At 43.8% G+C, this 15302-nt stretch overlaps 1 protein-coding gene across 1 annotated transcript in view; it reads right to left on the bottom strand.

The window, feature by feature from the left end:
• The window catches only part of HFM1 (helicase for meiosis 1), a 123420-nt gene that overhangs the window by 64166 nt on the left and 43952 nt on the right, over nt 1-15302 (bottom strand). The window contains exons 15-17 of the mRNA XM_073358226.2: nt 14770-14915; nt 6295-6389; nt 1079-1212 (exon numbers count right to left, since the gene is read on the bottom strand). Coding sequence (XP_073214327.1) covers nt 1079-1212; nt 6295-6389; nt 14770-14915 — 375 coding nt within the window. The remainder of the gene's footprint in view (nt 1-1078; nt 1213-6294; nt 6390-14769; nt 14916-15302) is intronic.

Raw genomic sequence — 15302 nt, 5'->3', positions numbered from 1 at the left:
TTCCTAACCTCCCTCCTCCCAACAATTTAGGAGCATCTCTTATGTGGTAGAAGCATTTCCTACCAAACTAGGAAACAAAGGACAAATCTGGGTGAACATAATTTATTTGGATTATGATAGTGCCAATGAGACAGGCATCTATTGTAATACTTTTAACTAATAATGGCCTTGGTTTTGCAGGGCATTGTAATCTTCGTATTATTTTTATATAGCTTTTCACATGATAGTACAATGGTATTAACAATATCCTAAAGTGTAAACAGACATATATATAAAAAAAGGAGTCAGGAGTACCTTACTAACAGCTGTTGAATGTCCAAACACTTATCACTTGAGAACATGTCAACCAAAAAGATTTAAATTTACCAATTATTTATTTTCTTTTTCAGTGCCACAAAGCAACTGTTCCACAATCACAATCATAGACATCCCATTTTGCTAAGTACCATAGAATGCCTTATGCTGGTTGGGTCAGCAGCCTGTACTATCAGTGCTGAAGCAGAAAATCTGCCTTTGGGGGAAAAGATAGATGTATTTTTATTCAATATGAAGCAGTTTTCTGAATTTTAATATCCTCATTTTATCTTCCATAAAATAAGGATATTAAAAAGAAAAACCACTCAATATTAAATAAAAGTTGATTTACCTTTTCCTTGGAGGCAAACTCAATACTCAGAGCTGAAAAGCAATGGTAATATGCCACCAGCTTTGTGTGTGCTGTGATACCTCAGCACAGTGGGAAGTTGGTAATCATAGGCTGAAATTTTGCAGACCTGTTAATGAAAAAGTAGTACAAGTTTAAAATATGTTGAAATGCCTCCTAATTATGTTAACATGGTTGAAATGCTTTTTCCTAAAGATGTTCCAGGTCACCTTTAACAACTTCATTGTCTTCAATCCCTACTGAAATGACAGCCCATAAAAGACAAGAGAAAACAAGTAACACTAATCTTTTTTATCATTTCTCACAAACAGAAAATTACTTGCCAAAAATGCAGGTAGTTTACTGTAACCTACTTTATCTTAGACATGACATATAATCCAGTATCATATTCTAGTCAATTTCAAAGCCACAAACCATAATGAACTGGATTTTTCAAAACTCGGATGTATAGGAAAGTTGATCGTATCCATTCCAAAGCTATTTTCACATCTGTGATGGTGTGCAACACTATTTCTGCATTTAAATGCTCAACAAGATGTTTGTGCAAACTAGTAAGGAACAAAAGGTAAATCAATTAGAAATAAAATTAAATTACAATAAGCATTAATCAAAGTATCAAACAATTTTTTTTACGAACAATAATAAATTATATTTTACAGTAAATAGTCCACTTATTGCTGCGGGTTTTTATGGTACTTTGTATAAAAAGGTAAAAAATACTTAAATGATCAGGAATTCAAGCTGTGTGTTATGGAATGGGCTCCAGTCAGCAAAAGAAACACAGATTTTTGGTGTTGGCTGTTGGACATCACTGGCATCCAAGAAACAAAACTATCTATATTTGCATGTTGCATTATATTCTTATTATTATGGGAAATATCAGAGTTTAAGTCTTAACTAGATTTACCTTATAAGATTTTCAATTTTAGCATTTAAAATTCCACTGTAATTCTGAATGTTCTTATTTTTAAATGTCTCTCACTCCCTGTAGGCCTTCCATCAATTGAGCATTATAGGCTAGTGTTTCTGGAATCTCTCTTGTATCAAACTTCAAAGACATATCCTGGAAGCTTTCTGTGTTCTATTTTTTGTTTTTTTGAATACTTTCACCACATACAGTGGAGTCGCATTTTACTCAGAGGTTAGGTTCTAAAGTCAGGACGTAAGGTGAAAATTGCATATAGTCAAAATTACCCTTGAAAATCCCTTAAATCGCCCATAAAGTACAGTATACTGTACATGGTTTTGTGTATACAACCCTGTACAGTAATATGTATAATGTATACAGTAATGTACAGTATATTATAAAGAGTACATATGCAAAATATAATTTTACAGGACTGTATTTTTAATTACAGGGATAATTACAAGGGGTCGTCAGAGCTTGATGTCGATCCAGGAGACGGAGGTGATGGAGAGCTTGGGTGACAGAGAGCAAGTCGTAGACCAAGTGGTTGGTTCTGGTTCAGCTTGAGAAGTTGATTGCATAGGCTCATCTACTGCTGGTCATTTTTCCTTGAAAAACATGGTGAACGGCAACTGTCGCTGTTGTCTCTTGAGCTGCTCAAACATTTCTTGATACGGTCTCAAATCGTCCGTAATACTACGCGTGATTTTGAGGCTTCGTTCCATAGAGGGATTGCATTCAAAAATTAAATAATTCAAGTGTTTCGCTGCTTGGAACACTTCAGCAAATTTATGAAGATGCCAGCTTGCTGGCTCTTCCTGTTCATCGTCATCATCTTAGTCTTCTGTAGATGATTTTATCAGTTCCTCTAATTCTTCGTTAGTCAATGTTTCTCTATGGCAGTGTTTCCCAAACTTGGGACACTGCTTGTTCAGGGAAAGCCCCTGGCGGACCGGGTCGGTTTGTTTACCTGCTGCGTCCGCAGGTTCGGCCAATCGCAGCTCCCACTGGCCACGGTTCATCGCTCCAGGCCAATGGGGGCTGCGAGAAGGGGGGCTGGCACATCCCTCAGCCCGCGCCGCTTCCTGCAGCCCCCATTAGCTGAGAACAGCGAACCGCGGCCAGTGGGAGCCGCAATCGGCTGAACCTGCAGACGCGGCAGGTAAACAAACTAGCCCGGCCCGCCAGGGGCTTTCCCTGAACAAGCGGCGTCCCAAGTTTGGGAGACACTACTCTATGGTTCTCAATTAATTCTTCAATTTCTTCCTCAAGGATGTCGACAAAGCCATCACCACGCACGTGCCTGGCCAGCTGAACAATGTGTTTCACTTCTTTATCAAATGGTTGGGAAATCCTTAAAATCATTCACACATTTTTTCCATAGGTTTCGCCAAAATGCATTGACTGTTTCAGGCTTGACTGCATCCATTGCCTGTTTTAATATAAGTGATGCAATCGGCAATGTTGAAGGACTTCCAACTCTCCATCACATTAAGATTGGGATCAGCATCCATAGCGCTACATATCTGTGAGAATGTAGGCCTCGTGTACGTGGCCTTGAAACAGTGAATCATGCCTTGGTCAAGAGGTTGGAGGAGGCATTGGGGGGGAGAAAGATGACTTCAATGTCGTTATGTGCAAACCAGAGTGCCGCAGGGTGGCCAGGAGCACTGTCTATGATCAGCAACACTTTAACGTCAGTCCTTTCTCATCGAGGTACCGCTTGACCTCCGGAATGAAACACTTGTGGAACCAATCCAGAAGCGATGCTGCCATCACCCAAGCCTTTTTATTTGATTGCCAGAACACAGGCAGGAGATTTTTGTTCTTGCCTTTTAAGGCACGGGGATTTGCAGCTTGTAGAGCAAGCCCGGCTTTATTAAATGCCCAGATGCATTGCCACAAAACACAGTCAAACAGTCTTTAGCTTCTTTGAAGCCAGGGGCTTGTCTTTCTGATTTCGAAGTGTAAGTGTGGTGGGGCATTTTTTTTCCAGAAGAGCCCAGTCTCGTCAGCATTAAAAAACTTGTTCCGGAATATAGCCCTTTTCTTCTATGATTTTCTTTAATTGTTCAGGGTAGGCTTTTGCTGTCTGTTCATTGGCAGATGCAGGTTCACCAGTAGTCTGCATGTTTTTGAGGTTGAAGTGGCTCCTAAAACTGTTAAGTCAACCTCAGCTGGCTTTGAATTCCTTCTCATCAGAAGGCTGTCCCTCTTCGGCAGGAGGTTTGAACAGCGCGTGGAGGCTAAGAGCCTTTTCTCGCAACACGTTGCCATCGATAGGCACACGTTTACGATTCATGTCTTCCAGCCATAAGTTTAATGCCTTTTCAGTCTTCACTAAAGTCTTATCACGCACCTGGCTCGTCACCTTAGCAGTTATTGGAGCACTTGATGTCACGGCTTGACAAATTTTTCTCTCTCGAATCTTGATGGCACGGATGCTAGATTCATTGAGGCCATATTTAAGCACCATGTTGGAGACTGACATACCATCTCTTAATAAGTCCAACACAGCCAGTTTTTCCTCCAGCGTTGGAACAGATCGCTGTTTCTTCAGTTGAAGAATGTTGAAGTTGAAGTTCAGATGAAGTTCAGATGAAGTAGTTGGCTTGCGTTTAGGAGCCACGTTGTATGAAAAATACGCATCTTTAAACACTAGAATCACACTCAGCGTGGCAAGATGCTCACGCTATGAGAGGCACGGGGAACTGAGACCGACTGAGGGAACAGCAGATTCACGTCCATCTCATGCTCACTCCGGAGCATACACGCATTGAGTGGAATGGTGGGCGAAATTGCCCGCACTATTTACAGGTATCTTGTTATTTTTCTCTCTTTCTTTTTTTTTTTGCCAAGCACGTATACTCAAAGTCACGTAAGTTAAATGCATGTATGATGCGATTCACCTGTGTCTACAACCAATTTCCTTTGATATGTTTAAGATAGAACTATAGACCTAACTCTCTTTTTTCAGGTATCAGGTATGGGGAGTATTCCAGCTAATGAAAAATACATGGAGCTCAATCTCCAAACTCAGAAACTCATTCAGTGTCATACTGCTGTTTTCAAGGAACATGACTTGTACTTTAGCAGGGATCTACACCTCTACAGACAGACATTTCAAAACAGGGATAACTTAAGAACCTCCTTACTCCACACAAAACCAGGATGCTAGAACAGGAACATCATAGGTATTAGGAACAAGATTAATCACTTGAAATCAAAAGAATTTATATACCAAAAGAACTGGTGAGAAGAACTCACCTCTAACATTAAGCTGCTTACAGTAACTGAAGTAACTGTGAAGCATCTCACACATCCAGTGCGACAATAGCCAGCAGTATTTATGTCAATGTTATGGTGTTGCACGTATACCCAATCAGCTCCTTAGGGTGGTATGGCCCTGTGGCCCAAGTCACCAGGGCAAGCCTTGGCCTCAGGACCATAAGGCCTAGAGGCTGAAGTCTAAATAGCAGCCCTTTTCCCAGGACAGCATGGCCTAAGGGCTAGGATCAGTAGGGCTACCCTGGGATTCAGGATAGTAAGACCTAGTGGCCAAAGCCTAAATAGCTGTCCTTCTCAGTGTAATATGGGCCAATGGCCAGAGTCAGTCACGCTGTCCCGAGGTTCAGGACAGCAATGCCCAGTGGCCAAAGTCTACATAGCTGCCCTTCTTCTCAGGGTGGTATGGTCCAAAGGCCAGAGTCAGTCAGGCTGTCCTGGGATTTAGGACAGCAAGGCTCACTGGCCAGAGTCTAAACAGCTGACAGTTGGTACAAGGCAGCTTGGCCCAGAGGCTAGAGTCTAAATAGCTGCCCTTGGATTCAAGGCAGTACAGCTCGCTCCTTTGGGCGGTGACCTCATCCAGTGGTGAGTATGGTGCAGGACAAGGGGACTCAGACCCAACCTACTCCACTGGGTCCCGACCCACGGCCCTGAGGAACCGATTCTCCTGTGTTCAGGCTTGGTTTCTCTCTGCAATCATTCCATTCCCTGCATCACTTCCTACCCTCACTTCCAGCATTGGTAGCCTCCCGGCATCAGCAAACTCTTCTCTGTCATCCTCGGCGGTGAACTGGGTATCTGCAGTGGCTTCAGCGCAGTCAGCCTCTGCAGCCTGGGGCTCCAGTAGCTTCCTGGCAGGAGCCTGCAGCACATATCTACTCTCCTCCTCAGTCAGCCCAGACTGAGCTGAACCGCTCCCTCTTTTACTGTGATTCCAGTTGGAGCATGCTCAGCAGGAGTGACGGGGTGCAGCTTCTTCATCCAAGAGCATGGGGTTAATCCCCTTCGTCCCAGTGCCGGGTAGGTATACCCCATCACATATGGAACACTTCAAAGTTCATCTTTTTTTCTTGGACTACTGGAAAGGGAGTGGGCTCAGGATTGGGGTGTTTGGTAGATTTCTATGGTGTTTTAAATTTACAGGATAGATGCCCAAACTACAGAATTTATTTTTCTGAATTAAAAACTGATTCTAAAAAAAATACTACAAGAAAGCTTCTGTGATTACATCTAAATATTATTTGGTTTTCTTGTTGATTAGTATTCTCACAGACACTGAACAGATAAAATGAAGTTTCCACTTCTGGTGTACCCCTGTATGATTTCCCCATAAACCTGTCTTTTATAATCCATGGGATGATAAGCCAAAAGAACAAGAAAATACATTCTGTTTGTTCTATTCATCAGTATGCTTGTTGCAAAATTACTTAGTTACCTGCTTTCTATTGTATCTGCACCATTTAACAGCTGTACATATTTCTCTCTCGTACTTAACCTAGTCAAGATAACTGCTGTAGCGGTAGTATCAAACTAAAAAAAAAAAAGTACTTTAAGATTTAGCAGGAGACACCTAAAATATGCGTTTCATATCTTTGGTAACAATTCAAAATGTATTTTTAAAATGTTATGTTTAATCTGTTGAGGAATGCCAAGACATCAACAACTGAAAGACAAATCCTGACAAATCCATTTGCACATTGACCAGTACCTGAACTTTAAAAAAAATAATTGTTTGCATTTGGGCTGGTGCTACTAACCTATTTGCTGTAACACGCATATACTATAGACGGTATTAGGATCCATGCAATTTTGCACAGCTGCTAAACAATACCGTGCATACACAAAAGAGAATCCCACTTATTCAGCGGACAAATACGCATTTGGAAAAATCTATTAACCTCAGTCAAGTGATTTCCACATCCCACCTCACCCAAGCTGCATGTCACCACCACAATCCTTCTGAATGAAAAGGACTAAAGAGAATTCACTTGGTAGTCCTTCAATGCACTCTGCAGTGCTGGACATTAGTCTTATGATTAGCGAGATTGTCAATTCCTCCCTCAAGTGGGTAGCAGCTCTTAAATGAATGATTATTAAATACAAGGTCAGAAAACCAATTCTTGACACTGATAATCTCGTTAATTATTGCCAAATGTTAAAAAGCCTGGAAATGAACCATTAAGAGATACACCAAATTCCCTACTGATTTCACTACTCACTATCAAGTTACCTCATGTACTCAGCACCCAACCTTCACTTTCCCACTTGCTTTGTTCAAAACTGGAAATATAGAGCTAATTGTATATTAGAAAATTCCCATACAAAAATCAACTAGTTTTTTCATTTGGATTGTTGAATGTGGTACATATGAAAACAGCCCTTAATCAAATAACTCTTCCCGATTCAATATAAGAATTTAAGCACCTGCTTAAAGTTAGGCATATGCTTAAGTATCTTTCTGAATCAGGAGCTCTAGCAGCAAAATCATGTATCCTTTATTTAAATGGACAAAGGAAAGAATTACTTATATGTACAGTAATTGGAGTTCTTAAAGACGTCTTGTCCACATATATATTCCAATTATCGTTTGTGTGCGCTCCAGAAACTTGAAACCGGAGTCTTTTGTCCAGCAGCGTCCATTGGGAGGCACACATGCCCGAAGTGTTCTCATGCCCCTTACCAACAGCATACAGAGTGGGCCAACCATCACTTAGTTCCTTCACCACCAGAGAATTCCAACTATACAAGACTCTACAGCACAGGGGAAGGAGGCTGGATTGTGGAATATACTAATGGCCAAAGTCTCAAAAAAGTGAAGGTTACTTGTAACTGGAGTTCTTTGAGATGGCTCCGCTTACCCACACTTATGGGTATTGCGCCTCCTAGTGGTGCCTAATAGTAGAACCTTCTCCAAGCAGTGTCTGTTAGAATGTTCACGCAACCCTCCCTATTACTCCTCTCCGCATTTCTCAATATTCTAAGGATGAGGCTATATAAGAGGGTGCAGCGCCCTCTACCACCTGTGTTCCTTCTGCCACCAACCCAGAAATACAGAACAATAGGACCCTAAGAGCGAGCAGAAGACGGGAGGAAAGTGTGAATATGCAGAGCCATCTCAAAGAATTCCAGTTACAAGTAAGTAACCTTCATTTCTTGTTCAAATGGCTATATGTATTCCCACTCACGGGTAGTTTTATAAACAGTACTTAAAATAACCTAAAAGAGGGAACAGACTCCTAACTGAATAGTGATTGAAGCACTGCTGTGCTATCTAACATCTGCCCTGGAAGCCAAATTGAGAGAATAATGTTTACTAAATATGTGAACATAAGAACAGTTACTAACCTTTCCACAACTGCTGTTCTTAGAGATTTGTTGCTCATGTCCATTCCAATGTAGGTAGGTGTGTGCTCACCCTGAGCATCGCCTCTGGAAAGTTTTCCCTCAGAGGTATCCATTGGGTCGGTTTTGGTGCCCCCTGTGGTCGCATGTTCATAGCACCAGTATGAAGGGTCCTGCCGACCCACAACCCCCTTTGTTCCTTCTTGCTGGCCAACTCCAACAGAGGGGTAGATAGGAAGGTCTTGGAATGGACATGAGCAACACATCTCAAAGAACAGTTATGGAAAGGTTAGTAACTAATTTTTCTTCGAGTGCTTGCTCATGTCCATTTCAATGTAGGTGACTCTCTAGCAGTTGCAAGTGGAGGATTCAGAGTTTATTGACCTGCTGATTGCAACACCGCTCAGTCAAATCCAGCATCATCTCTAGCCTGTTGGGTGATGGGGCAATGAAAAGTGAAAGTGTGAACCGACGACCATATTGCAGCTCTACGAACGTTCTGGATAGGAACTTGTGTTACAAATGCTGCCAAAGATGCTTAGGCCCTTGTGGTATGTCAGGGCAGCTGGGGCAGGGACTTTGCCAGGTGATAGCATGTGCTGATGTAGGATGTGATCCACAATGAAATTCTCTGGGTTGAGACGGGAAGACCTTTCATCCTGTCTGCAAAGGACATGAATAGTTGAGTGAATGGCTTAAAATGGCTTAGTTGTTTCTATGTAGAAAGCCAGTGCACATCTGATGTCTAGCGAGTGGAACCTCTGTTCTTCTCTGTTGGCATGTGGTTTCAGATAGAAGACCGTTAGGAAGATATCCTGGTTACTATGGAACTGAAAAACCACCTTTGGATGGAAAGCTGGATGAGGATGTAGTTAGAATACCATCTCCTTGTCCTTGAAGGATACCATGTTATGGTGGTTCTGAAGTAAAGGGCCGGATCTCCAAGACACTTCTGGCAAAAATAATGTCCACCAGGAAGGTCACCTTCCAGGACAGGTAGAGTAGAGACTATATTGTCAGTGGCTCAAATGGAGGTCCTGTCAGTTTTGACAATACTAGGTTGAGATCCCTGGGAGGGATTGGTTGCCAGACCTGGGGGTACAATCTCTCAAGGCCCTTAAGGAACCAATTACAGATGGTGTTTGAAAACACGGATGGCCATTCATCCATGCGTGAAAAACTGAGATTACGGACAGATGACCTACTTAGACCTTGTCGTTTTAGGTGTAGTAAGTAGTCTAGAATAAATGGTATTGTTGATAGCATAGATGAAATACCCTTCTGTGTAGACCAGATCGAGAACCTTTTCTTCATTGTCAGGTAAGTAGCTCTGGTGGACGGCTTTCTGCTCCCTAAAAGTACCTTGCAAACCTGCCCCGAGCATGTTAGCTCTAAGGGGTTCAGCTATGGAGCTTCCAGGCTGTCAGATGAAGGGACTCGAGATGAAGGTGATGCAGGTGGCCCTTGTCTTAAGAGGTCAGGTTTGGATACAGAGGTAGAAGAATTGGCATCTCCACTGAAAGGGCTAAGAATGTGACAAATCAATGCTGGTGGGGCCAGGCAGGGCTATGAGGATGACCCATGCTCTGTCCTTTCTGATTCTCAGCAAGACCTTGTGTATTAGAGGAATGGGAGGAAACGCGTAGAAGAGATGATCCATGCAGGGGAGGAGGAAGTGTCTGCGAGAGATCTAGGGCTGTGACACAGGAGGGTACAGAATCGGAGACACTTCCTGTTGTGCTTTGTCTCAAAACAGAGCTATCTGGGGAGTTCCCCACTTCTGGAAAATGGTTTTCACGACATCTGGACAAATAGACCACTCATGTGGTTGGAGAAAGATCTGCTTAGGTGATCCGCTAGCTCGTTCTATGATCCCAGCAGATAGGAGGCCTGGAGGTAAATCGAGTGGTTATGCAGAATTCCCACAAGCGAAGTGTTTCCTGGCACAGGTGAGAGGAGCATGCTCCTCCCTGCCAACTGATATAAAACATCACCATCATGTTGTCTGTGAGAACTGACACGTTCTTGCCCGCCAAATAGGGCTGGAATGCCTGGCATGCCAAGCGAACTGCTCTGAGCTACCAGACATTGATGTGTGTAGCGAGAGCTCTTCTGGAGACCAAAGGCTCTGAGTTCTGAGGGAACCCAGAAGAGCACCCCAGCCCATCACTGAAGCATCTGTAATGAGAGACACTGATGGTTGGGGTCAGCAGGTCTAACCACCAATTGAGAGAGGTGATCACTGACAGGGAACTGTGATAACTGTGTTCAGACTGTGTCAGTTTGGCGAGTATACAGACGCCAGCCATGCCTGGAGAGGTCTTAGTTGAAGTCTCACATGCTGCACCACATATGTGCATGAGGCCAACTGGCCCAGGAGCTCAAGAAGTTCCTCGCTGTAGTGATGGGATGATGTCTGAGGTTCTCTATAAGCATCACTATTGCTCGGAACCCTGCTTCTGGGAGGAAGGTTCTGGCTTGGACAGAGTCGAGGATCGCCCCAATAAACTTTATCCTCTGAACCAGGGAGAGGGTAGACTTCTGCACGTTTATCAGTAGACCCAAGTCCTGCATGTTGACTGGATTAACTTTATGTCAGACTCCACCTGGCCATTGGTCTGACCTCTGACCAGCCAATCACCAAGGCAATGGTAGACCTGAGCTCCTTGTCTCCTCAGGAAGGCTGCAACAACCGCCATGCACTTCGAGGGGCTGGTGGCAGGCCATACGAGAAAACTGCAAATTGGTAGTGCACATGGTTCATGATGAACCTGAGGAACCTTCTGTGTTCCTGAAAGATCGAGATATGGAAGCAAGCAAGCATCCTTCAAATCAAGGGCTGTGTAGTCCCCTGGATCCAGGGAAGGGATGATGGAAGCCAAGGAGACCATGCAGAACTTTGGCTTCTTCATATATCTGTTGAGCTTTCACAGGTCCAGAACTGGTCTGAGACTACCGTTGGCTTTCGGGATAATGAAATATCAGGAGTAGAATCGTCAGCCCTCTAACTCTGGTGGAACCTCTTCCATGGCTTCCACCCTTAGGAGTGACTGCACCTCTTGGGCTAGAAGTTACTCATGAGAAAGGTCCCTGAAAAGGGATGAGGAGGGCAGGAATAACTGAACTAAAGAGTGTATCTCACTGCTATTATGCTTAGCACCCAGTGGTCTGTTGTAATGCAGGCCCATGCCTCATTGAAATGGGATAAATGGTCCACAAAAACTGGATAGGTTGGATCCAAATTCTATCCTGGTATGTTGTCCTCAAGCGTCCCATCAAAAGGCCTGCTTGGACCTCCTAGAGTGTTGTGGGGGGGAGGGAAAGCAAGGCATAGACAAGGACGAGGACTGGGGCAGAGGTCTTCTCCTAAAGCTCCTGCTCTTTCCCTGTGGTAGTCTTGCCAGGCAGGCAGTGGGAAGAATCAAGCAGCCAATTGAGGCTTAATGTTTCCTTGTGGACACCAGTGTATGAAGTCCTAGAGACTTCAGGGTGGCCCTTGAGTCCTTTAGGCTGTGCAGCTTGGAGTCAGTCTGCTCAGAAAAGAGTGATGTGCCCACAAAATGAAGATCCAGCAAGGTCTGTTGGACCTCATGCAGCAAGCCCGAGGATTGAGCTTCTGTGCATTGAGTTTCTGTGCATTGCCACTGCTAAGGCCATAGATTGGGCTGCAGAGTCTGCAGCATCCAAGGCTGCTTGCAAGGATGCTTTTGCACCGATTTGCCTTTCTCCACAGGAGCTGCAAATTCTTGTCTGGACTCCTGGGGTAATAACTCCTTAAATTTCAGCACGGAGTCCCAGAAATTTAAACTGTTCCTGCCCAGGAATGCCTGCTGATTCATGATCCTGAGCTGGAGGCCACCTGTTGAATAGATCTCTGCCAAAAGGTCTAATTTTTTGACATCCTTGACCTTGGGGGTTGGCCCCTGTTGTCCCCGCTCACTGGCTGCTGACAACCAAAAAGCCCAGTGGCAGATATGTGTAAAAGAAACTCACAAACCTTAGCTGGGATAAAGTATTTGTTTTCAGTTTTCTTTGCTGTTGGCTAAGGAGATGTTGGGACCTGCCATAATGCCTTGCTGGAGTCCATAACGGCCTTGTTAAGGGGCAATGACATTCCTGATGTGCTGTGACTGTTAGAATGTCTACCAGGGCATGGGAAGACTCCCTGATATCTTCTACCTGGATCCCCAGGTTTTGAGCCCCCTCTTAAGGAGCTCCTCATGAGCCTTATAGTCATCCTAGGAAGGTGCTACATCCACTCCTACCACAGCCTCATCAGGAGAAGAGGAGGAGGAAGCCTGTACTGGTAGGGGGAACTGTTCTTCACACTCAGCACCAGACAGGTCTCAAGGTGCTGGCTCTTGGTATTTGGCACTGGCCTCGGTACTGCAGCTTGGGTCCCGCTCTGAGTGGAGCGGTGGAAGTGCTCTGAACTCAGACACCACGGAGTAGGACCCTCAGCAATGAGTCCTCTGCATTGGCTGGAAAGCCCAGGGGTTCCAGAATGGCCATTGAACTGCATCTGCCACTGCTCCGGGGGCCAAACTGTGGATAGGATGCCTTGGCTTGGGTCCATGGCCAGATAGTGCTAATTGGAGTGACGGAGCTAGCTCCTGCAAGAGTTGCATGACTCATCCTTTGACTCTGTTTCCAAAAACTCCCCTCCTGGAGACCAGGCAGGAGCGGTGCTGATCAGTGCCAGCGAGCAGTGCTGAGAGGGAGGAGACCAGGAATGGGCCATCATTGCCCGTTTCTCTTTTGAAGGCACCTGGGCCCTCAGTGCCTCTGAGGTCCTTCCCACTAGTGCTGCTGCTGTCAGCTCCTGCATAGCTGGAGATGCTGGTACTAGCAGTGAGAGTACGTCTCTCATTGCAGCAAATGTGTCTGATGTCGATTGTTCTGTCAACACAGTATCTCCAGTGGCTCTGCTGCAGAGGTGAGTTCATTGGTACGGGACTCAACGGTACTCGCACTCTACTAGTGTCTCCCTGCCCTGCCAACCTTGGGGATGGGGATGGACCACTATCAGTCTTCTTCTATTTCTTCCTCGATAGAGTGTGGTACTGAGGTTCTTTCACCAGAGCACTTTTCTTTGGCACCGGAGATAGTGCATGGTGCCAAGGCTCTCGAGAGGCGGAAGGAGCATCTTTTCTCAGTGCCAGTGATGAAGAGCAGCGCTGAGAATCTCTTACAGTAGTCAGAGCACTCCTCATTGAGGCTGAAGTACTTGGTGCCAAGTCCAAGCGGTCCAGTGCCAATGGAGGCCTTAGCGCCGCCTTCATTAGGATAAACCTCAGTCTGGTGTGTCTATCCTTTTCAGTGCAGGGCCTGAAGTCTTTACAGATCTTACAACGCTCTTGTATGTGAGCTTCCCTCAGGCACTTAAGGCAACTGGAATGGGTGTCACTCACATACATAGGCTTGTGGCATGAGGCACAAGACTTAAAACCTGGAGACTGAGGCATGCCCTGGCACCAGGCAGAGACTAACTCCGCTAATCTATCTAAAAACAGAAACTAAACTACTACCAACAAGAGATAACTATATACAATATAGGGTTGAAAAAGTCCACAGAGGGTGTACTTGCAGATTGTAAGGATAAGGTAGTTCCAGTGACCGTCAGAGGCAGTAAGAAGGAACTGAGAGGTCTGCGGGTCCTAGCAGGACCCTTTATACTGGCGCTAGGAGCATGCGACTCCAGGGGGCAGCAGAGCTGACCTGATGGATACCACCAAGGGAAAATTTTCCAGTGGCGGTGCTCGGGGCAAGCACAGACCTACCTAGATTTGAATGGACATGAGCAAGCACTAGAAGAACTCCACTTTGCAGCACTGGAAATTTCAGTAACAGGGACTTGCTTAAGGCAAGCAAAAGAGGCTGCCACAGCTCTGGCAGAATGAGATCATACCATCACAGGTACAGGAATGTCTACTAACGTGTAACATTCTACAATACATTATTTAATCCATTTAGAAACAGTCTAGGGCAGTGGTTTTCAACCTTTTTTAATTTGCAGACCTCTTAAAAGTTTCTAATGGAGGTGTGGATCCCTTTGGAAATTGGAGTTCTGCAGAACACAGGTTGAAAACCAGTGGTTGAGGGAGACACAATATGACCCGTGTGATTTTTAGCATAAAACACAAATAATCTAGATCATTTTCAAAAACTTTTAGTTCTATTTAAATAATATGCAACAGCTCTGTGATATCCTTCTCAGTACTGCACACACTATTCCAGATGAAGCTGCACGATTTATATAAAAGGTATAATAATATTTGCCATATTATTCAACTTTCCATTTCTTATGTAATCTAACATCTTGTTTGCTTTTTGGACTACAGTTGCACATAGATCAATGGAGATCTCCACTGATCTGTCTACAGTGTCACACAGTTCTCTTTGTTCAGTATTATTTTAACTCAGTAATTCACTTACCAATAAATCTTTAAAAAGCAAATGCTATCCCTTAAATTGTGGGGGTTGTTTTTTTTAAAACTCTTCAAGTGTATACTGTAGCTTTTACTAATCCAGATTTAGAAAGCATTAATATAAAATACAGTTAACTTACTTGAGGCCTCCCTGCTCTCCCAATCATTTGCAGAATATCTGTTTCACTGTACTCTTGAAACATTCCTCCAACATAGTGCATTGTAGATTTTATAATTACCAGATGTGCAGGTAAATTTACTCCCATAGCTAAGGTACTAGTAGTAACTGAATCAGATTAAAGCATATTAATTTAATAACAAACAGTATTCAGTATACTAGCAAGATTTTAAATAAAGCAGCAAATATATGGCCCAATTCTGTGAGGTCCTCAGCACTCTCAATTCTAATGAAGTCAATGGGAGGAAAGGGCACTGAAGAACTCATAGGATTGGCCCATAATCTGTATACACATTCATATACAGTATTGCAGTATATCTGATCATGATTTCTGTATTGTCAAATGCTCCCTTAAAAATAAATATATCCAAAGTATTTGTATTTAAATATTTGTTAACATTTACAGGTAGATCAGGGTCCAATCTTTCATTCCTCATGCTCCAAAACTCACACTGAAGTAATTGCTAATCATTCAATACAAATAGTTCAGGAACT

This window comes from Lepidochelys kempii, chromosome 8 (assembly GCF_965140285.1).
Source record: "Lepidochelys kempii isolate rLepKem1 chromosome 8, rLepKem1.hap1, whole genome shotgun sequence".
NCBI classification, from domain to species: Eukaryota; Metazoa; Chordata; order Testudines; family Cheloniidae; genus Lepidochelys; species Lepidochelys kempii.
Note: the sequence above shows the minus strand (reverse complement) of the source record. Positions and strands in the feature narration are given on the sequence as shown.